This window comes from Pangasianodon hypophthalmus, chromosome 24, assembly GCF_027358585.1.
Source record: "Pangasianodon hypophthalmus isolate fPanHyp1 chromosome 24, fPanHyp1.pri, whole genome shotgun sequence".
NCBI classification, from domain to species: Eukaryota; Metazoa; Chordata; class Actinopteri; order Siluriformes; family Pangasiidae; genus Pangasianodon; species Pangasianodon hypophthalmus.
Window position 1 is genome coordinate 7,020,270 of NC_069733.1, and position 24,964 is coordinate 7,045,233.

The 24,964-nt window shown below is 41.9% G+C and overlaps 1 protein-coding gene across 2 annotated transcripts in view; it reads right to left on the bottom strand.

The window, feature by feature from the left end:
- Window positions 1-24,964, bottom strand: part of fam172a (family with sequence similarity 172 member A) — a 167,497-nt gene that overhangs the window by 23,063 nt on the left and 119,470 nt on the right. For both annotated transcript variants that reach the window (XM_053229179.1, XM_026931208.3), the window contains one exon: window positions 20,540-20,624. In XM_053229179.1, coding sequence (XP_053085154.1) covers window positions 20,540-20,624 — 85 coding nt within the window. The remainder of the gene's footprint in view (window positions 1-20,539; window positions 20,625-24,964) is intronic.

The following is a 24,964-nucleotide window of genomic DNA, read 5'->3' on the forward strand; positions in this document are numbered from 1 at the left end:
TAACCACAGTGCAAGAGATGAGGAAGAAGGCTAGGCATGCATTTAACACATATCTGATACATCTAAAAAAAAAAATAAATAAAAAAAAACCCTCAGAGTGATGCATCATGTATAAATTACTGTAATTGTGATGTAGCTCAGTGGTAAAATGTGTCAGTGTTTAATAGCTCATACCTGAGCACCCATGTTGACCTGCTGTCTCTGCATTCTCGGTACAACCCATCCTGGTCTTCCCAACTGGCCTGCTCACACTACTGTGCTGCCCTGACCCCATGAACGCTGGCAGAGCCCAGTCGGTTGGGGCTAAAAAAAGGCCCGGTGAGAGGAACAGACACAGAGTCTGCATTACCCAACTAATCCCATTAAATCAATGGCTCTGCCAAGAGACAGGGTCAGCCAGAGTGCCACGTCACTCACCCACACCTTTGGCACTGACCAGGACCTGCACAGGAAGGGGGGGTGAGGGTGAGGGTGGAGACGACTGACCTGAGCCCAGGTTGGAGTGGAGGAGAATGCGGGCCACCTGCCGAGTGCTGGGTCTGATGAGTAGTGAGGGCACTGTGGATTGGGATACATTGCAGTAGGCTTTCATTATGAGAGGGTGTTGGTTTAATGTGTTTACAGCAGATTGCATCATCATGCTGATGGTTAAAATCCACATCCAGCCCTGCTAGGGTCAACCACAGGGTGAGGCACAACAGGAGTGGCCACGTGTCAGTCAGTAAAGCACACTGAGAGACATACACACAGACAACCAACTCTTATTCACTCACTCACCTCCAGTCTAACATCAGATTGACACAAGCATCTACACACACAGCTTAACTTCTACTTTGACCCCAATCTTAAGTAGCTTCGTCCATTAAAATGATGCAATGCCAGGCACAAAGTCAATGACAGTTACGAGTCATCACTAAACAGTCAAAGCTCTTGCTTAACTTGAGCTGCTCCTACAGACGCGGATGTGTCTGTCCTCACAGGTGCAACTTCAGGACAGGATACTGACCAGGCCACAAATAAAACTCCTCATATAGGAAATTAGCCAAGCGTAAGTAATTGCATTAGTGATGCAGGTAACATGTACCTCACTTCCAGGGCAAGGGTTCTTTTATCTGATGGGGCTTGTCCTCAGCCACCCCTTAAATGGAGACCATGGTTAAAGTGGCTTGCCTTAGACCACTCTGCATTTAATACGTGTCAAGAGGGATTAATTAGTGCGTAGGAAAGGATTTTGTGGATAATCCAATCTTGAATGTGTAGGTGGTAATATTTTTGTAAGACCTGGGTAAGGAAGGGAAGAAAGACAGAAAATGGACAGGCTCATTCTGTGCTGTTGCAATATCTGTTCTTGACACCATTTACCTATTTAAAGGTCCTAATTATCAAACGAAGGTAAAGAAATGAATAACCCGCTGAATCTTGTCTATGTACGAATATAGTTTAAAAACGAAAGCAAGAAATCCAGGAGAAAAATTCAAAATCAATCAATCGATCTCATCACCTATTCATCCCTGTCTTTTCTCTACCTTGTGCTTTGAAAGTATCCAAAAAGATAAGAGTGAGGACAAGCTCACAGCGATCTACTGGCTCACATGCCTCTGAGCCAGATGGTCTGTGTCTTAAAGCTTGGATGCCTCGCCAGTTTCAGAGTTTCTTCTAATTCTCTGTATTACACTACTGTACAAAATGAATTTACTGTTTAACAAGAGTGATCATCAACAAAATGCAGAACATCAGAAATGCTCAAGTAACAGAAATGTTTGAAAAGCCTTGGGCTGAAATAAAAATAAAGAAAGCGAGGAAGTCATGAGTGACAAAGCAGAAACATCAGAACACTAAAACTATTCAATGAATCAGATTCTCATCATGTCTCCAGGAACTCATTACCCGAAGAATCAATACATGACATTCATTTACATCAACCTGTTTACACAATGGACACATTCCTCCACTGCTGGATATTTGAGCTCACAATGAGAGATGACGAAATTCAATCATGCAGAAAAGACACACAATAAAATGCTCAGGTAAATATACACTCATGCACACAGATATGTTTGCCTTACTATCCTTGTGAGGCCTTCCCTTGACATAATTATTAATGTAGCTAATTAATGCACCTAATACACCTAGATCTAACCTTAACCTTAACATCATGAATTAACAAATGAATTCTTTTGGATCTATTAGTTTTTAAAATAAAAGATGCAGCTATTTTATTTTTTTTTTTTAAAAGCAGTTTTCCTCATGTTGCTATCCTTGTGGAGTCATTTGGCCCCAACACACATACTCCAACTTCCCTAAAATGTAGAAAAGTGTAATAATCCTGTGTAATAAGAATTTAGTGTTAAATAAATGATATAAGGAGTGATGTGAGTGTAATCCACTTTCAGAGGAGTGTATACATGCCAGCGAGCCTGGTGCTTTGGCAGGGCAGATGAAGATATCAAAGTGGGGGAGAGAGAGCAGACTGTGCATGCTGAGGAGGCATGGGAGGAAGACAGAGAGAGGGAGGGAGGGAGAGAGAGAATGAGTATGTAATAGAAGAAGTAAGTGATTAAGCAAAAAAAGAGAGAGACGAGAGAGAAGGGAGAGAAAGAGAGAGCGAGAGGTAGACAAAAAGAGAAGCACGAGTCAAACTCTGGATGCTCCCTGAGCATTTCACTGTGCAAACAGTGCATGGTTTAAAGCCACACGTTGTACCCAGGGATTTCTTCCTCTCTGACTTCCTCTCACTCACTGTTTCTGTCATTCCAACAGGCCTGAAAGAACTCCTGCCTCTGCATGGATCATGCAAAGGAGACCTGCTGATAGAGTACGAGCCCAAAGTAGGTGCAAATCCCGTCGCAATGTGATCAATTTTTAATTTCTCTGCTGGTTTTTCATGTTTGTCAGCACTGTCAGGGACGGGCTCTGCCAAGGGGAAACAAGGCGAGAGAGCTCTTTTAACATGCACACAATGCATACAAAGCACACACACGCATGTGTACACATCTCACACCCTGCACACGCTCAAGATTACAGTTCAGCTACTTTAATGCAGCTATCAGAAATCAGACTCTGACACGGAAATATTAAACATCACTACACCAACAGAGCAATGAATCTCCAGCCAGTGATACTGGATGCAGAAGCAGTGGGATATACAGAGAAGTCCAGAAGTACAGTAACTAGATTTGGAGCAGGAAGGTACAAACCCCAATAAAAATATTAGTGCTGAGGTCAAGGTCCATGTACTGTAGGAATTTCCTGAGAGTGGAAACAAATATAATGGGAGGCCTCAGCGATGGGACTATTAACAGTTTTATTACAGGCTGCCAACACACACACACACAATAATAATACAAAAAAGATAATATATGGGCCAAAGATGAAAACAGCAAAGCAGCAAAAAGAAACCTTCTCAAATATGCCTATATAATGTAGATGGATTATAAAGGAAAAAATGGTAGCTCTGTTATGCTGTTGGAGAGATATTTCTAGAACAGTCACTACAAATCTGACTGATCACCTTTATCCTATGATGAACCATTTCTGTCCTGATGGGAGTGGTCTCTTGCAGGATGGGGGCATAGTCATTCACAGGACACAAGGGCTCATGGAACGCTTTGATGAGGATGAAAATGATGTTAATCATATGCTATGACCTTCACAGTCACCAGATCTCAACCTAATTGAACACCTACTGGAGATTTTGGAGCAATGTGTTAGACAATGCTCTCCACCAACACCATCAGGACACTGATTAAAGGGGAATATCTTTTGGAAAAATAGTGTTCTTCCAAAAGATATCCAGTAGAGTTTCAGAGACTTGTAGAATCTATGCCAAGCAGTTCTGGCGTCTTGTGATGGCCCAAAACCTTACGTCTCAATAAGGTATAAATATATAGTTAAATAATATAGATATTTTCTAAACACTCAGATGGCCTGTATCACTCTCTTCATCAGGTCAGGTGAAACAGAGGGACGCACAGATAAATCCGAGCGCCACCATGCTGATAGAGCCGCTACTAATGAGTTACTGCACCCCCCAAATCTCGTTTTCCAGGAGAGGAGGCGGTCTGAGGAAAGTCGATTTCCTGCGCGGCGGTGCTTATCGTAATTGCACCGCGAGGTGGCTGGGTCCGCCGTCGGTGACATCGCCAGTGAAAACGAGCAGAAAATCTAAGTGTTCCATATCAGAGAATATTTTTTCTCTGGCTAATGTGACTTAAATACCTTGTTCCACAGTCGAGTGGGCTGGCACCTGCTGCATAGGAACCGGCCAATTACCACACAGTCGCTCTAATTTTCTGATTCAATTAGAATGCTTCAGAGCTTTGCCGTCTAATTGCAAACTACTTCACAGTTACCTCTCTGATTAATCGCTGCCCATCTGCGAGCCATCGGAAAACTTGGTGGAACAAATTTGTGTATTTTAGAATACCGGGGGACTAGAGAATCACAGCTCGCGAGGCTGTCTGAACCCTGATCCTCTGACACACTGTGCCAAGGCAAAGCAGGGACACTGATTCGACAGTCACACCTTTCGTTTCACAGTGACACCCCTACTGTCAAAATACAAATAGACATCAAAGTAAATTCAGTTTCACATGAAGAGTTCCTCAGTGATGTGTAAATGTGCGTAATGATTTAATTACACGGGGAAAAAACTTGCATGATCAAAGAAAACAAGTCATTAAAATGTTGAGTTGAATTTTACTATGTACTATAAGTGTGTGCTAATGCCTTAATTTAATGACCCTTTTCCAGCCTCTAAGCTCTCCCCAGATCAATATATCTGCATTTTTTATTGTGACTGGTATCTACTAAGCTCCTTATAGTGACACCGGGCCAGCTGATGTACAAGGAGCAGAGGTGAAAAACCAACACACCCACAGCAGGGCTGCACTGTCAAAGCAATAGCGCTTTGCCCAGCCTGACCCTGCAGCCTCCCTGCTCGCACACACACACCTACTGACATTTCCAAGGACAAGGACACTGGGGTGTTTACATAGCCTGTACATAGCATTACATCATCCCAGCAGCTGAGTTACCCACCTTCCCCAAAACGACTTGGCATCCAGACTCGCCCACAGCGTGCAAAACGAGCAGATGAGCCCACAAAAATGCTCCACTTCATTTTTCTCCTCCTTCCTGTAACCTTAATGAGAAAGTACAGGGGCAAAACAACGGTAAGCATATTGCATGTTGTTGCTGCAGTCCTATAATGATGTATAAGCCGGTGGCTGTGGGAGAATATAATTCCGATATGTCAGATCTCTGATTTGGCCACAATTTGCATGGTTATAATAGCTTATCGACTGGCTCAAGGTTAAGGGAGGCCACGGTGGCCGGCTGTAATGACTGCACGCTGCAAGTTTATTTCAAGCTGCTGGGACTCACTCACCCGAGCCCTTCCGTCAATACGCAATCTTGATAGCTTCATCTCCCTTTGAACGTCTAGGCCAACAGTGACCGCTAAGATTCCTCCCCCTCCCTTCAAAAGCCTCATGTATCACACAAACATTTCCCATACAGATCAATAGAGGTGCCATTCATTAACCCTGGAATCTGTGCAAAGCCATATTCACATATTAGGTTTATCGATCGTAATATCTGAATGCGCCTGAATGCAAAATTTTTGGACTTGGTGGAAAAAAATAAAAAATCACAGCTTTTGGAAATTTGTTGGTGAATCAGCAGTTTCCAAAAAAAAAATTGGGATTCTAGGTGAGAAAAACCTCAATACTGACAGAAAATGAATAATATATATATATATATATATATATATATATATATATATATATTTTTTTTTTTTGGCACATTTACTTTTGTGTAATTTAAATGAATGACAAAACTGGAACAAACATAGCAAAAATATTTCAATTATATTCCTAATCCCATCCATACACATCTGCACACATGAGCTCACATACGTGATGATTGGTTTGCATCCCTCCCTCACATTTATGTTCTTTTGGACTCACGGCGATGGATGGCTGGGAAATTTGGATTCAGAATCCAGGCTGCCCAATGATAGGGTGAATGCTTAGACAGCTGCGCCACTCCAGAACCAAAATTGTGCTTTCAGAATTCATTTTGAAACATTACTAAGAGCACGGAGTGCCATATAAGTACATTCCAATATAATCACAGTTAGAACTGACATCAGCTAGAAAAACTTCCAGTATTGTTTTCCAACTTCTAAATGTTCTTGTAATGCCTCTGAAAGCCGTATCAGCTAGCTTGCTTTCCTTCAGCTGTGTGGCTTTTGCAGCCTGACTCTCATTACGCAGATAAATAAACAGCAGTGTGAGGTGGTCAGTCACCTGTGTAGCCCCAATAAATGGTAGCCAGAGGCTAGCCAGTCACTTTTACCTTTTCGACTGTATTAATGTTGTGCCTCTGTAAGCAGGAACAGCTAGCCTACTTTTCAGCCAAGTGTGTTTTTCTGCCTGAATGTGATTACACAGGTAAACAAACAGCGGCGTGAGGCCCTCAGTCAGTCACCTGTGCAGGTCGCTTCCTGTGGCTCCTCTAATGGTTTAATGATGAAGCATGGTTCAAGCCTCACTCTCACTCTGTGGATGCAGAGAGAAAGCCATCAGCAGTCCCTGACCTGACCAGAGTTAAAACACACACACACACAAACCAATCTGCAGCCCTGCAGAAGAATTTATAGGTCAGAGGAGAAGACAAAAAGCCACTGTGGTCAAAGCTTGAAGCAGCAGGAAGCTTCCCCTACCTCACACACACTCTTGAGGACATGCAGGAAATCGCATGCAACATATATAACTATAAGTTTATACATCTAATCCTGTATCTAAATCTAATCCTGACCTTAATAGCCACAAAGAAATGTTTTTATCCTTTCTGTTTTGAAAAAAGAGAAATGTAACTTATGGAAAAAGAACTCTGTTTTTTGTTATTTTCTTTAATTATTACAATATAGATAGCTAATGTAAAAAGATGTAAAAATAAAGCATTAAAAAAATTTATAAAGGGCTTCTTTTTTACCAGACAAGTTCCAACAGACTTACGCAGTTATGTTAATTTACTTTACTTTTTTTTTTTTTTACCTTATATAAATTATACTGAAGCTTGTAGTATTAAAACTGTGAAATTCATTCTGACAGCTCTAACACAGAGACACACCTATGTCAACATTAACGCAACTACTATAATTTATAACTAAGAGTTCACGCTAGCATTCCACAGCTTTTTTAAAGTAGGAAGTGATCAATGAAAATTATTAGTCTCATACAGACCTAGCATTCATTAGAATTTCTCTGACATTGCAAAAACCTATTTATTTATTTATTTATTTATTTATTGTTACACGTAGCCAGTTAGCAAACCCGTGAAGACCATATCTTGTTCACACACCTCTGATTGTTTCAAACACAACTCCCTAATAAAGACTGGTGTCATGACCTATCCTCAATCATGCTTTGAAAAACTTTTGCTGTCCCATTTAGAGTTCTGAAGTACAGCCAGCTAATCAGAATGCAACCTTCCAGATCCTGAAGCTTGTGGTTGGAAAAGTGTACAAAACTTATCACTCTGGGGTCCAGGAGTGAAGTTTCTGACACTGCGTGTACCAAATTATACCCAGGCTACTGTATAATTTATACATAATACTATGCCACAGGCATCCCATTCAGGGTGTATTCCCGCTTTGTTCTCAGTGCTCTGAGGATAGGCTCCGGATCCCCAGAGACCCTGAAGCTACATTTGTTTAAATCTTATTAAAATTGCCAAACTCCAAACACAGGTTTATGGAGTATCACATTCCACACACAGGATATTATAAACACAAAGGACATGTGGTCAGATAGTACATTTTCCCGCTCCCCAAAAAACCATCAGCAAATTGCTTTCTGCTTACTGTACAGTAAGCGACAGGTTAAGATAAGTGGTGGTCGTCCCTGACAGGAAACTGATCAATTCTGCACACAGAGCGGTTAAAAACATAATTATTATCTGACCTTTGACTATGTAACAAAATTCACATTATCAGTGCAGGGACCTGACCTTAGACTTCTTTAAATGGGAGAGTATTGATTGTCTGTGCACTGCAGACAAACACCTCACACAGCATGTCTGGGACAGCACACAGAGATGAGAGACAAGCTGACGGAGAGCTGGAGCCTTGGCAATTAAAGGCACACACACACACACAAACCTGGGAGAAGTTCACTGCATGAGCCAACAATGGACTGAACATGTCTGAGTGAATTAATCACAGCCTGAGTGTGTGAGTGAGAGTGAATGTGTTTTGTGCCAAGGCAGTTACAGTGCTCAGGTGATGTACGGGCCTTAGTGGACTTATTTATTAGGTACATAACGAAATATTATATACTGCAGGGTCTCATTACGCATCTGTGTTTAACAAATAGACCTATGCTTGATTTTGAGACTTTAATTAGAGACCATATATCATACTTTTTCAATCATATGCACAAACAAATCCACTACAATTCATGCCCTAGCATTGTATTGTTCCTTGAATGTATTGGCGCATGCTTGTCGATCGCACTATTGTAAGTGTATCATATTGTCCAATTATTTCTAATACATTTTGGAATGAGCTGATAATTTGTAATCAAAAACACATGTGCCTAATGTAGGCTTTAGATTTCAATATAAATGGAAAACAAAATTAAAGTTACATGCTGAAAATGTGAACAATATGAAAATGTGTCAATTAAGCTCTTCTTTTTTTCACAGCATGTGTTTTCCATAAATAATACTGTATCCATTAGTTTTTTCTCTCTCCCACGCTCTCTCTTTCTCTTCTGACAAATTAATTCAAAAATGAAGCCTTATAAAGATATTATGAGGTAGGGGGCAGGGAGGGAGCACCAAAGAAAAGAGACGGATGAAAAAAAGAGAATATCAAAGAAAATCATGGGAATGAGGTAGGAGTGGCCCTGGGCCATGAGGTCAGTCGAAAGCTAAGGCTGTTCAGGCTGCCACAGGCACTGAGCTGGAACTAAGTGAGGCCAAGCAACCGCAGGCTTGGACGCCAGCCAGAGGCAGGCGTTCCTCAGGGGGCTATATCGAGCCCCTTCACTTTCTGCTGCACGCACACTAATGTTTTCATCAGCACCAAAACAGAGAGTGAAAGAGAGATACCCCCAAAACACTCCCACCCATCCTCACACACTACAAGCGAGAGAAACAGAGATGCAGTTATGTTACTGCATACATTACACACATTTTAGCTGAGCCACCCTGAAAGAGACGGGGGTTAAATAGAGACACAATGGGGCCGAGAGCCACTGCTTTGGGGTGATGACTGAGAGACAAAGGAGGCCTGTCAGGCGGGCCAGACAGCTGTGATCTGGGTGTCAAACTGCCTCCTCAGGCCACCATCTGCTGACACTGCCAGATGACACAGAAAATAGGATTACAGTAACAGGGCAGCAGAGAAGCTGATGACCTAAACACTGTAATATCATTTTCTAGGAAAGAGACAACCCAGGCCAGGATAAAGAGCAAGCGGATCAGAGAGGTCAGAAAAGCCCTGATGATGCTGCGCATTAATCTACTGCACAGCTCAGAAGAACATTTACCTAGGGCTTAGGGGGGAGAGATCTAATGAGAGGTTTCAAAGTGTGTGCACAGAAGGGAACTGTGTTTGCAGCAATACCACAATACCATACTAAAACAGGTCAACATCATAATATTAAAATAAGGATAAGATCTATAGGTTCATGTAGATTTACCACAAAGAATAGCTGATCAACTTATTTTAAAGCAACATTCTCTCCAAAAAGATTCAAATATATCATGTTATGCATAACACTGAGGATTTCATTATGAAGCCTGCCCTTTTAAGCCAACGTCAAATTCCTTTTACCCTTACTATTACTTGTCAAAACCTTAATACCAGCATTGTTGCTGGGGGAGCCTTAAAAATAGCAAAGTGACACAGTTCACATTAACTTATGGCAGTTTTGGGGGCAGGCATGCCCAGCGGAGTTTAAGGACTACGTTCCATCTATGTCAGAGAGCCAACAACGTGGGAACCCCCAGTGGGTCAGGATGAAGTGTGTGAGACTTGAATTAGAGCTCCAGAAACAACCAGGGTGGAGCTTCAGCAGTCCACCCGAAAACTCATTCCAGGAAGACAGTCCCGCCCTGATACCACTGTCAATCCCAATCTGTTCCAATCCAGACAGCAGGAGCCTAACTGACATGTGACTGCAAGCAGCACCTCTGGGTCAAAAGGTTAGTGTAGATCTCCACAAATCTCCACAGGCATGGCATCAGCTTAAAGTTAAGGGGGGAGGGGGGAGCTTGCCCTACAACCTTAACCCGATAAGACCCTTGAAATCTTCTGCTCTGACCTAGACTTGACTCCTTCATCTGCGGCGTTAGCTACAATAATTAATGGCTGATAGGTGCCTGGTGCAATTCATTCTGATGCTTCCTCGGCTGTTGGAATGGTGGCTGGCGCCAGGCTCATCTACCCCAGCTGTGGGTTGAAAGAACTGATGGAGCCGTGAGCTCTGAAGTCTTTGTCTCTCAGGTCCGTAATGACCATGGGTGGTTTAGGTGATGAAGACGCACACATCAACTGGAGTTTTTTTTCAGCCTGAGCCAAAGAAAAGGTTGATTAAATTGGGACTTTGGTATTTACACTGACCTACTTAGGTTTTATAAACAGCACTGAAGAGGTTGACTTTATGACGTGCAGGGATGCCTAGAGGGCACTCTGGAGTCTGGTAAATACCAATACATTTTCCTCATCCAGTACAGAATCAGATACTTGGTCCCAGCTTTTGGCCTTCCACTGTTCTTATCCATTTCCCAAAACGTGAGTGTTCCAGGAGACCTCAGAGACAAACTTGCATGTTAAACAGAAGTAATTGTGACTCGTCCAGGCCAAGTGCTTGTGTGCGTGTGCGTGTGTGTGTGCGTGTGTGTGTGCGTGTGTGTGTGCGCGCGCTTGTGTGTGGAGAGACAGCAACTGCCCTGCTGATTAGATAAGTCCTAAAATCACTCAACCACAAGCAGCGAAAGCTGTGTTTTCCACTCACTCCCCGTGTGCTGCTCCAAGGGAGAGGTGATAAGGTGGACTGTTTTGGGGTCACTGCGATTAGGCGACTACATAGACCACATTCCTGCCTGCCTGGATGAGACGCAAACGCTTCAGCATGTCTCACACTGACAGGTGTGTCTGAGCAAAGCTCTTCCTGCCATAAGATACCCTGTGGTTGAGTACAGAAAAAGATAACCAAGAGTTTGGAAATGCCTGTTTCTAAAAGGTGCCACCTCCATATACTCGCCACACACACAGTGTGTGTGTGTGTGTGTGTGTGTGTGTGTGTGTGTGTGTGTGTGTGTGTGTGGGCAAGGGCAATTACCATCACATGTAAGGATGCTCAGGCCTCTCCACAATCAACGGGTGATGGTGGAGAGGAGGCACCTGGCATGGCAGCAGGCTCAGTGCCATATTACAGGTTCTAAGAGAAAGGAGAGGATCCAGGTTTAGGACTAATAGCATCATGGATCTTGTTACATTGCAAGTGGAATGCAGTGCTCTGAAAGCAGTTAATAATTACGGCTTTCCAGGCCACAAACAAACCTCACTTATTACCCTTCTCCTTGGCATTTTAGCTCCAGGAAATCAGTGGCTAATTGTGATATTTCCCTAATACACAGCACACACGGGTTGTCACAAGCTGTTTGCTCCTCGTGCCGTCGACTTGTAATAAAGTTTTTATCTGTCAGCCCAGAGTGTGTGGGAAATGAGCCAAGGTCACCGGCGTGCTCTCCAACATGACGGCAAAAAATATATTCACTCAACTTTGTTTACATAATTATATAAATAATATTCCATTTTTCAGGCAAAAAAAAGAAACAAATAAATATTTTAATTTCGAGGCTGATTATAAACTCAAGGACCTTCAAGGATGTTTGCTTTCTAATCATCTTCCACAATTATGTACATTGCCTAATATATTCTCAAAGCATTCTTGTTTATTTTTTTTTTGCCTTGGTCTGTTTTCTCTAACAATCATTTTAAATGTGCATTTCATTAAATCATAATTGTGAGAAAAAGAAACACTGAGGAAAGGGGACGGGCTGTTAAAACTGCACACACAAACACATGCACGCACATGCACACACAAACACACTACACACACAAGTGCACAGTTTAAATTTAACGACTAAACGCCATCAGTGAGAAGTAAAACTAAAAATAAGATCACAACATAACACAGGATGACACATCAGACCCTAATTAATTGATTAGTGTTTTCTAATAGAGCATTCTATTATGAATATTACAGCTGCTTTGATCGTAATTATCGTGACTTCCACAGTTCTTTCAACCTGCAGCAGACAAGGCAACTTCTCGCCCTTATCAAGAGCTGTCAAAGAAAAGTGCCCCATTAGTCTGCCAGTGTAATAAACTGGCTGCATGAAAAACATTCACAGGGCTTCTCTTTTGTGTCTCTCTGTGTGTCCATGATAAAGAGAAGTCTTGCAGGACAAGAGAAAAATATGGAAATATAATAACAGTGAGTATCCTTGTCCTTAGACGAGGCCCTGTCAGAGCCAAGTGAGTGTACGTTGACTGCTGTGCTTCTCCACATGGCAGGACGCTCCTAAGTGAGCTGTTTATTAGTGTTGATGGGCAGCCGGGGACAGGCGGATGCTGGTGCTATTCTCCTCCCACACTGTGGCTTGTATTACTTAGGGTACTAACAGAGCATCTGCAAAGCTTGCTAATGCTAACAGTACCTGACTGGGATCTTTCCAAGCTGTATGTGGAGAGGTGGGAGGTGGACATTGGATTATGTGCGAGGAGCTTTTGAATAAACAGCAGCTAACAGACAGCTGACTAGATGAAAGATGACTTGATGTGGAGCTGGATGTGGTTTGTTAGACAAGCAGTGTAAAATGACATGCCAAGCGTGGGTTGTGATGAGAATAAAACTACAATGATTATGTTTTAGGCCAGCATCACACTTGATTTGAGCTACGTATACACTGAACACAAGATGACAGCAGTACTGACTATTTAGGGACCCTATGTAAAAGGAGCCTAGACTAAAAAAGTCAGCATTTTTAACAGATGACCCACACAGACTGCATTTGCACAGAACTCGTAAACTGGTGGAACACAGTGCTGCAGCAGGTAGCAACGCCCCCTCACAGGTCCAGGGTCCACAGTTGGATCCTGGGCTCTGGTTACTGCATGTGTGACGTTTCACACGGTTTCCTGTTCTCCGGTTTCCTCCCACCTCCCAAGAAAGACTTGCTGATAGGTGGACTGGCTATGCTAAATTGCCCCAAGGTGCGACAGAGTGTGTGCGTGGTGCCGTACAACAAACTGGCATCCCATTCAAGGTGTATTCCTGCCTCATACCCAATGTTCACAGAACAGGTTCTGGAACCACTGTTAGCCCGAACAGGATAAAGCAGATACTGAAAATGAATGAATAATTGGCTAGGGCAATGCTTAATTTGCTTAAAATGCTTACAGTGCAATATGAATGGTATATTTTATCTATATTTATCTTGAGCACACCATGTTTCTTTCAAAGCTCCCTTTCAGGTAGTGTTTCTGCCAGGCAGTGTTTGTCTTTCTAACAGTTTTTTTTTTTTGTAAAGCCTGGACACTAATTCTCACGCATAGGTCATACCTTTGGAGTTAGAGCTATAGCTGGAGTCTCACAGGGCTTGTGTGTTAATTTGGCAAAGCTGTGGAAAAAAATAGTACACAATCTGATTATCCTACTCAGGAGTTCATAAAAAGGCCAACAAGCCGCGCTTTTTAACACCACATTGAAATGAGTCACACACAAAACCTCCTGAAGGTATATTACAGACACCGCCAGAGAACTCTGAGTAAATCCTACTAACATTTCAGCATTTTGTACATTATGTCTTTTAATACATATAGGTCAACATAGGTTAAACCCACTTCTGTACATTCTATGGGACAAACCATATGGCTCAATGAAGAGCATGTCACTGTGTCTTAATCTGCCTGTGGCCTCAGTGTGACTGCGCAGTGAAGCAGGTCTGTAGAATATTCATGTTGCTAACAGGCTTGGACTTAACATAGGCCTTTTGGGAGCCCATGGCCCGATGACTATCCATTGACCATCATGTGAACTGCACTAAGTGCTCCAGAGATGGTTAAGTGGTTCACATAGCATTAAAGCCAAAGTGTGGGGGCATCACAGACTAGCAGGGTGAAGAAGAGGGCATCAGTGCTGGATCTCTGTATGGTGTTTATCTCAAAAAAGATACCATTTTACAAAGTGGAGCAACGATTTTAACAAGCATAGCATACCCCCAAGCTCCACTGTGTTCTGACTGGATATCTGTGCATTCTTGCTAAGTCAACATCTTCACCAGAATGTTTTACCGTCAGGAGGAGATGATCATCTTGTATCTGTGGCTCTTTCTATCATTAAACTGAGGAATGGAGTGCCATAATCTGAATTATAATTCACTTACCTTCAAGCTGCCCAGTCATTGACATTAAATTTGGAAAAAAAAAAAAAAATCTGGACATCCAATAAGTATAGAAATGACCTATCATGCAGTTTAATTCTGAACATGATCACTATTACACATGATGAGGGGAAGGTGAAAAAAGAAAAAAAAGAAAACCTATGCTTCACCTGACCTTTTACGTTGCTTAGCAACTAGTTTCCATTTAAAAATTGTAATACATGAGTGAAAAAAATTGGCAGAAAGATAAGATGAGATCATAAGAAATAACAAAATACAACATAAAGGCGCAGCTGAGGCTACTGCTACATTAGTTTAGGTAAAATGAGCTGGGTCTGGGGACTCATTATGCACAGCAACATGGAATGGATACACACTGTCGTTATCTATGCATGGAGGCACAGACTGTGCATATTGATTTTTTTTTGGCCATAAAAAGAGAACAAATACTCCATTCATGCCTTATAGTTGATCCCTCTCACTTGTTCCCTCTTTTGATTGGAAATAACAGCGCTGATGCCCGTCTCTAATGAACCAATGCAGATAGCCAAGGGGGATCACAGACATTGATGTATCGAGGGGGAAGGAGGCAGTGGTCAATGTGAGTAGCCTGTGATCTAGTCTTTACCAAGGCCAGGAAACGACAAGGGACATGAACCACACAGGGGAAGAAGAAGCGCTACAGAGCTGTATGTAATCAAATGTGATTGAATGATCAAAGTGACCAGCCTTGAAACAACAGACCTGTGTCTTAGATACAGAGAAGTCTAAACACTGTCTCCAGAGGAGAAACGGGAGGAAAAGATCAAAGATGACTTGCATGCTGACCTGGATCAGCAACAAACAGCAATAGATGTTGGGGTAAGTAGCATCCGTATTAACCACCAATGTTTTTCAATAACATGCCACAGAGAAGGTCGCATCCTTTACTGACCGTTCTCAAGTTCACAGCAAATGGCAGAAAAGATTGTTTTGTGTCCTGCTGCGAAGAAAACAAAACAGAGACTTCAAAAGGGAGCGATGTCTGCCCTACAAAAAGCAGACAAAACAAAAAAAAGCTTAAAAGTTGAAAAAAGAAACACATTACCCAAATATTAATGTGAATTCACCAATAAATGCTGAGTCTCTGAATAATTTTTCTCTCCATGTCTTGAGATTGACCCTATCAAAAGTATGACAAAAATGAGAGCCAAAAAAAAAAAAAAAGAATGAGAGAGCTGGAGCAAGCCTGAGAGAGCTCAAGAGAAAAGGGAGAAACAGGCAGAAAGGGAGTATGAAATGAAAAGAAAAAGAGAAATGACACAAAACTCCTTATGCAGCACAACGTTCATGCGCTGAGCTTTTCTAACCGAGGGCTTCGTTACATAAAGCTGAGCGCCAAGTGGGCCAGGGGCTGCCACTCATCCTGATCAGGAGCCGGTTCAAATACATTTAGACCCCATGTCATATTTTTTTTTTTTGCACAAGAAAAATAGAAAATGAAGGATGTGTCTTTTGATCCTCAGGATGGGAAAAGTCAGAATGAAATTACAGGGTGCACAAAAACTCCATCAAACTTTCATTCAAAGCCACACATGGGACTCGTATAAAGGGTGTGAAATTGGGGAATAAAAATAACACAAAAAAGTTGCACTGTGATACAATGTCAATATGTATATTTATGACAACTAGAGCTTCCCCTGTGAGTGTGCTCGTAAAACAGACAGAGAAGAAAGGTAACATCACAGCAGGGAGTCTGAGGAACTTTCAGCTTCTGCTTAGCAAGCCAGTGCTGAACTAAAAATTAACGTGAAGCATATGGAATACAATGACTGGCAGATTGACTTACACTTGCTGTTTACTAATTCTAATCTCATCTGTCATATAACATGATCTACTTAACAACATTCATTATTTTTAATTGATATAGCAACATATTAAAATGTTGTTCAATAAACCTTCAAATACAACACATCATGAACTGTGCATTTTAGGTTCAGGCCTTGACATTCAATTCTGTTAGCAAAAAATTTTTTTAATTAATATATCACAGTGATATGTTCCTGATATTTTATAAAGCCTTAAAATTAAAAGAGGACACCAACTACACATAACCAGCTGCTGCCAAAAACAACTCAATAGGGCAATCCCTAATCCCAGTAGGCTCATGCACATCACATCGCCAGATACATGGCTAAATCAGGATGTAATTAATAGCCGACCACTAAGAAAATCTAGGAATGCAAAAACAGCAGAGTAAAACACACTGATGAAGCAATACTAACACTGGTGCTCTATTGGCCATTCCTAATTATCTCTATTTACTTTCCACTGGCACAAGATCCAGCTGTTCTCCCTTCACCATTGTAACACTTTGACAGATTTAATTTCTAGTTACACTGGTACTCTGACTTTCACTCATTGCTGTATCTTGGGCTTATTATGGGCTTATTTCCTGATTAATGGTCCCACACATTGGAAATCAAAACATGATTCTACTGTCACTTCTTAATCATGTTGGTTAATTCTGTTCAACTCCTAAAGTCATAATCAATGGGATGAGCTACTTTGGCTATATCTATCTAGACACCATATAAAAATTTGATTGGATAATTTTCCAGGCAGCATGGAAAATTAGCAGCACATGGAGCAGCACTGCTGCCTCATAGTTCCAGGGTTGCTGGTGCGATCCTGAGCTCGAGTTACTGTCTGTGTGGAGTTTCACATATTCTCTCTGGGTCCATGTGGGTTTCCTTTGGGTTTTCCGGTTTATTCTCACTGCCCAAAAGCATGCCAGTAAGTGGATTGTCTAGTGTGAATGTGTGTGCGTGGTACTCGCATTCCCATTCAGGGTGTATTCCTTGTGCAAAGTGTTCCCGGGATAAGCTCCGGATACATTGCTACCATGACCATGAAAATAAGCGGTTATTGAAAATCCTTGGTTTCTTTTCCATGTTCAATATTTAACCCAACCAAACCCAAGTTTCAAAACTACAATACTTGCATGATGAAATACAACCAGATGAAATGGACTGTAAGGCTTCCCACTTTGTCATTACCCAGCTAAAATTAACTCACAAAATCCTTTAATTGCAGTGCAGGATTCAGATTAAAATAAAAAAAAAAGTGTGTACATAGCTTGAAACTACAATCAATTTGATTTGTTGACTTCATTTGTTTGTAGTCTGAACAGATGAAGGGATAAAAATCTGCTGACCTAGATTCACAGAGTACAGAATGCTTCCAAGTCTTATCCACACTAAGCACCTAACATGAAAAGTGCACATACACCTGTGCTTCATCAGCCTTTTGATGCCTGATCTTATGTTTGATCCTAGTTGACAGCAAACACATTGTTCCAGGCTGGTCACAAGGCATGTCTTCATGAGTTCATCATGGAAACGAATGGTGATAACCTTCCCGCAGTGTCCTGCTGAACTTTCCCTTCGTAACATGGGTGGCACATCCAGTTGGAAAAGAGTGATATTTCCTTTGATCTTACGGATAAACTCGTGATTGCAAGAGGCGAAAACAGGCTGGAAAAATAAAAGAGGTCACAAAGTTGAGTGGGTCTGCGTTTCCTCGGGAAATGTGACCAAGGGCACCAACAAGCACCAGGTGCACCTGAATGCTGGGCGTGGAGGGATGAGTGAAGGTATGTCACTCTCTCAGTCAACTTTAATAGAGTCAGTAGAACTGGGCCGTCAATAGCACGTGGAACAAGTGAGTGGGTAAAAAATGGTAATAGAACTCTATTGAGTCAGCACTGCATGGACCAATGACTTTCCATTGTGCAAAAAAACATGGCCCAGTGGAGCTCTGTGCCGTCACTGACATGGACCAGTGAAGTTACACAAGTGGTCCCAGGGCCATTGTATGCGACTGTTTTCATCAAACATGTCTTTATTAGGCACATTCAAGTTACAGCGAGTCGAGTTGCTTTCAGACACCAAATACTATTTCATTGTTCCATACTTTTTTTTTTTTTGAGTCAAATGACATTAAAATTACATTTTTAAAGGGGTCTTGTTCATTAGCTAATAACAGAGCAGGTCGAAAAATCAAGAAAAAAGTCTGTATAAATCAGCTGACAAAAATCTTGCTCTAGATCAAAGGAGGCTCTTGTTTAAGTTCACTACTCCCCTCTGTTCTTCTTTATTGTAAATGCAATTAGAGTTAATTACTTGTCTGTGTTCAGAACCTTGTAGTGTGCAGGACAGATAATTACAGTTCAGGTACACGTTAACTTACCTTTGTTAACAATTAATCAATGTTTACATTCAGGGCGCTCTTTCCCTTTGTAATTAATAATCGGGTCCAGCAATGAGTAATAAGTGTGGTGTGAGGAGTGTGACTTTTTTGTGTGAAGATGTGAAAATATGAGAGCGTTTAAGAAGCAGAAGTGTTTGGGAAAAGAAGACAGAAAAGGTCTGTGATTCAATCCATTGAACCCAATTACCAGTTACCATACATATAGAAACCATAACAGCCCTAAACTGGCACTTGTATATCATCCAGTGGCCAGATCTGCTTCCTGGCTGTTCTGTGCTGTTTTGTGCAGGCTGCTTCCTGTCTGAGCTTGTACTGTAGTTCAGGCTCTCCAGCGCTACCAGGCTATGGCGCATTTCAGCACGTATTTCAGCCAGCTTGAACTGATAAAATTCTGCCAGACTTTCTGCCAAGGCACACTGACCTTCTCCTGAAAAATCCTTTTGAATGATGGGGCGCTTGGAAGAGGAAACGGATAAAAAAAAATGAAGGAGTAGAAATGGTCTATGTTTTATCATGTTGGGAACAGAGATGTCAGAGTAGGACACACAGATGGATGCATCCAGACATGCAGACACACCATACCCACATCATAAACACATGGTATGATGGTAGGAGATTCACAGATGATTAAGTGCAATAGACATGCTTTTCTCCACCTTGCTGTATCCCATCGATCCAAGTATGAAATACCACCATCAGGCAGCACCACACACAGAGTAATGAGTGTGTCTGAGTGTGTGTGAACCATTACAACACGGCCCACATATACTGCAACTCTGCCTGTCCACAGTCTGTCTAGCCAGGATTTCAAACAATCTTGGATATTAAGCAACAAAATGCAATCCTTTTAAATTTGAATGTGCATGACTTTTCTGTCATAGAAATAAAGACAGCAAGATAAGACTGCAGAATTCATGCATGGAAAAAGCAGTCCTAATCCTTGAACTGAACCCTAAACCTTGTTAGGCCTACATTTCATGTATGGCTTCTGTATCTATGTCACTTCATTGAGTTATGAAGCCAACAGTGTTATTATTGTTGGTCCCATTATTTTAATATCACTCTGTTAGAGGTTTAGTTTATAGTAAAGCTTCAAAATGATACATATGCTCTTATAACATCACTGTTTGTCTATTGGTAAAGCAACAGTGGATGAAGTATTGGTTAAATTAAGTGATCTGTTGTTTCCCATATAAACCAATCTAACTAGTGTTGCCAAGGTTGATGCATAGAAAAACCAGAGGCTTATTCCCAGAGCTCAGGGAACAGAACTGCATCATCTCTGCTCTGAAATGCTAGTACATGGGTATGATGATTCAACCAAGGCCATGAACAAGAAAAAAAATGACATACTTTAGTGATGACACGGGAAGATTAACCCTAATCAACCCACAGCATGAGAGGCCCTTCATTACGCCACGATATCATCAGCATTTTTTCAGTTTAAAATCTGAAACTATGACTAACTTTTCTGTTATGTATAACAGACCATGCATGGGGCATGAAAGCAATCAGAACTGAAAGCCCTAATCTCACTATGTAGGGATAAGGGCTAGATCGGGCAAGACATGTCCTGGATTACATTAGCTGCAGATTGCAACTGTAATCCAAAATTGTGGACACACTGGATGTAATAAAGGAAACTTAACATATAAACATAAGCAGAATCTACTTGTCTAAGGACATTACTAAAATATGCTTTATCATTGGTAAGGTTTTGACTGAAATAAATCAATGAAAGCAGATAAACACTGCTTTGCTTGTTATGCTTCACTGAACATCTGGGAAGTGATGGAGGAACGTGGACATTAGAGACTCATACCTGCTGAGCGGCGACGACAATCAGGAAGCAATGAGTCCACTGGGGTATCCAACGGCTCAGGACTCGACACCCAGTTACAGCATCGCTAAGAGCGAGAAAGAGAGACAGAGAGAGAGAGACAGGAACAAGCAATTAGGTGGCTTGGCGACATGGCTCAGCGACAGTTAAGAGTGTTTGTTGCTGGGGAGCAGACGCGCCTCTGCTGCTGATCTAGGAGGTGACTGATCACACCGGTGACCTCGTCGACCCCCTCCGCCATCAGTCCTGTTACTGAGACAGAGCTGCTCTCATCTCCCGTGTTTTCTCTCTTCATTAAGGGCCTTTTGTCCACAGTCACAGCAAGTTTAATTAGACATGCATCTCAGAAATTCGCATCTGAGATGAGGGTAAGGAAATTAGCTCACATTCTGGGTTTGGTTATGATGCATTTTTGTTGATTCATGTTAGACACTATGGGTGTTGTAGACAATATAGGAAGAGTCTTTTGGTTTAGATGGGGTGTGATGTCGAAGAAAAAGAGGTTCCTGAGGAACGCAATGGAAAAGTAGGTTCTGGAGATAAGATAAAAAAAAAGACAGTTCAATTGAAGAGAGAAATGTAAACGAGATTAGCATGTTGCAGCTGGCGGCCTTGTGAAGCACTGCTTATCTGAGTATGTTTACTTTTGCAGACACTGCTCTGTCAGCCATTACAGCTCCCCCTCCCCAACCGAGCTGTGACCCGGCCTCGCCCTGGCTCTGATTCGCATACATACACTATCTAATCCGGCGACCCCCCAGACCTTACTCCCAAAACTACCCTCCCATGACAAGACCAGAGAAGAGCAGTCCCATTGCTTTGGACACCCCACTACACACATCCTCTCTCACACTCACACACATGACCCTCAGAACCCATGACGGGACTCCAGGCCACGTCACACTGCAGACTGTCACCTTGTTAACCCCATGAGTCTGGTATGTCCCCAGAGGTTACTGTACCTCCACCAACCCACCCAAGATCAGTATCCTAGTATATGCTGATAGTGTGTGTGTGGACACATGCAGGATGGCCAGAGCAGAGTGCCATACACTGGGAAGGATCCTTTGTTTCTTTTGTACTTATCGTACTTGCCGACTGAGCTGGTCTTACTGAATAATAAAAATCCATATTGTGCTGTTAATACTGAGAAGGAAGTGCTTGGTGAAATTCTGTCTGGTATTAACTTGAAAGGACATGGTGCATGACAAAGGTTCAAACATTAGCTATTAAACCAATACTCCCTAACAAAGAAGGACAAACATAATCAAACTGAACACCAGCACATACAGGTTCCCAACTGATTTTGCAAACATGTTTTATGTGTTTTATAACACTAGCAGAGCAAGAAAGACCCCTTGTGACCTCCCCACTGCAGTGCCCCTCCTATTCTTCTCCTCTAATCCTGTCAATCGTCTCCATGCTGAGTTTGGTGGGGGGAATGTCACCTGCCACTGGAATAAACAATCATGCACTGTGTATTTTTAGAATTCCTGCTGCCCTAGTTGTGCAGCATGGAGCCCAGCCACCAAACGGAACGCTCCTTGACTGCTACATCAAGTGTCTCATTGTATATCCTTAATTCATGCCGTCTGGAGAAAGATGTCAGCTGGGCTGGATGCAAGAGGAGGAATTTCAAAGCCTCTGGTCCCAGTCAGAGAAAGTGGTAGAGGGAGGGTGCTGGAGTTGAAAAAGGAGCTTCAATAGATTTGTCAAAGGCAAGCTGGGACCAGCTTCAGGACAGGGAGACGGAGCCAAGGCCACCGGGTAAAACTGCAGATGGGGAAATCAGAAAGGATGACAAATGTTTACCAAGAGTGGCCGCATCAGCGTTCTGAATGAGGAGATCACTGGAGACAGGATATGACACTTCAGCTATGGATTCCCATTGCAAAGACAGCATGCTTTGAGACAGGTGCTTGACGCATATCCACACCATTAAACTCTTAGAAAAATAGGTACAAAATTCTACTTGGGTTCTACATAGTACCTTTAATTGTTCCCAGAGAGGGAACAAACTGTAGACCCCTGTTTGATGCTAGATTTAACCTATATATACACCAATGCAACAGAAATGTCTGATTAATTTTAAAAGACGTTTTACAAGAATTTATAATTCTTACAGCATACATTAATAAATCCAGCTCTCAGCACCTCACTATAAAGGAAACGCCATAACACCAGAAAACGCCATATAATCTAGTCTCAATTCTTCTCAGACTAAAGCCGGCATAGATGAAAAATGAGGAATAGCCCCAAATGAGCGATAATGGTCCTCGCCTAGGTCCATCAGCATTAATCAGGGCCAGATGGCGACGGCGTTGTGGCTCCTGTGGGCTATGAGACACGAGACAGGGTGCAAGAGCTTGGTGGGACACTAAGCACTTCTCTAATAGCCTGCTTAGAGAAGGTAAACTGCACACAGGTGCTGCCTCCCGCAGACAGAGCTCTCGCCGACCAACACGCCGCCATTAAACTCTCTGAGACGCGCCTCTGATCAAAACTGGATCCACGACGAGATGCAATAAGCAGGACTATGGTAAGGTCAGGTAGCATTTTTTAAAACCTATTTGACCGTCTTGGGTTATCTTTCTACATAGATACACTGAAGCGTTCTTTGGACAGTTAAACATTCCTTGCTTCCTTAAGGAATTCTGCTCGAAACCCTCTCTGAATTAGAAACACTCTGTTGTAGGTTTCGCCCTTTAAGGATTTTCTTTCATAGATCAAAAACATTCTATATATGATGATATGAGTAATATCAATGGCTACTGGTCTCAAACCAAAAAATTTTCTTAGTATTTTAAATACATTCATGGCCTCTGTGAAAACTCAATCTTCTTTCGCCTCTTGTCTTTCTACCTCAGAGAGTAACTTGCTTGCACAAGCCTGTCAGTACTCATCTCTATAGTCGATCACAACTCATTCATCTATAGTAAGTAAGATGGAGACCCATGAGAGCAGTAGAGTGCCAGAGCCTCTGACAGCATACTGGACAAGGCACACTACCTAATCTAATGCACCAGAGATCTCATTTGCTAGGATTCAATGAGTTCAAAGATACCCGAGCGGAGAGGTACAGTATGTTTTCATGTTTGCACATGGTAACGGATCTGACCTCAGCTATTATTATTTTCATAATCCTTTGTTGCAGTGTATCAGTGATTAATTAGACTATCCACTCACCCAATCACTCATCCATACATCCTGTTTTGTAAATGTTATCATGTTATTCTTATGCCTGGGCATTATGTGTGTTACTCCGTATGCCTGTCTTTCTTCCCCTACTCTCTTCTAACCAAGTCCACAGGGACTTTCCTACTGTATATTCTCCTCAACGGTACATCTCTGCTACCCTGGGGATTCCAATGCTACGACGAGCTCAGATTATTTCTGACTCTTCGGTACTCACAAAAAGCCCTCCCCCTTTCTGACCCATTATGTCCATATCACCTGTCCCACTATGTGCTGATCTCTGAATTCCTTCATCTTTCTGATCTTGTACTTACTGTCCTCCCACAAGAAGGGAATGCTGCTGGAAGGTTTAACAAGGAGGATGAGGGCAGCAAAGGTGCCATGGTGCCCTGCCAGGGGTGCAGTCTAACCTTCACACTCCTATACTGACAAGATGCAGCTACAGCAAGCAGAGGGAGGATGATCTGAGGTCTGGGCAAAACTCAAAGCTATGTAAACAACTAGGGAAGGGAAAAGGCTGAGCATTGATTAAAACCTCATCTGATGTAGTATAGAAACGAAACACAACAGGCTAAATGATCTGACAATGGCATATGAAAACCCCTATCAGAGAGGTGCAGAATTAAACTGTTTAATGAACAAAAAAGGACAAAATTCCTGAAACGTGACTCATTTTCATTATTCTCATCTTTGATGTCTGGAAAATATTTAAATAATATTGGGTTTGTAGATCATCAGTGTTATACACATGTAAACTGGAATAATGTTAGTGTTAGTTTATGCTCAATCCATCTAAAAGTGTGTGGGAGAATGAAAGGGTTAATGGTAGAAGCAGAAGATTATTAGGAAATTTATTGTTTATAAGGATAATAATCACAAATAAATACACTTTACATTCCAGTTATGCCATACCATCACCATTTCTCTAACAAATAAGAAATAGGAAGTCCAGCAAAAGCAGAAGGTCATCACAACCTTGAAACACTACTGACTTCTGAGGCCAGAGAGGGAGAGAGAGATCCAAACTTAAATGTGAGAGAAAAAGAAATAATACCCAGAGATACAGAAAAATGATAAAAGAAGAAGACAGACAGGCACGTCTTTGCTTATCTTGAAGGAAATTGTTGAAGGCAAAAAATGTACTGTAATAAAACACTTTCACATTTTGATGACATGTATTTTGCATACCCCAGGTGGTACAGGCTACGTGTA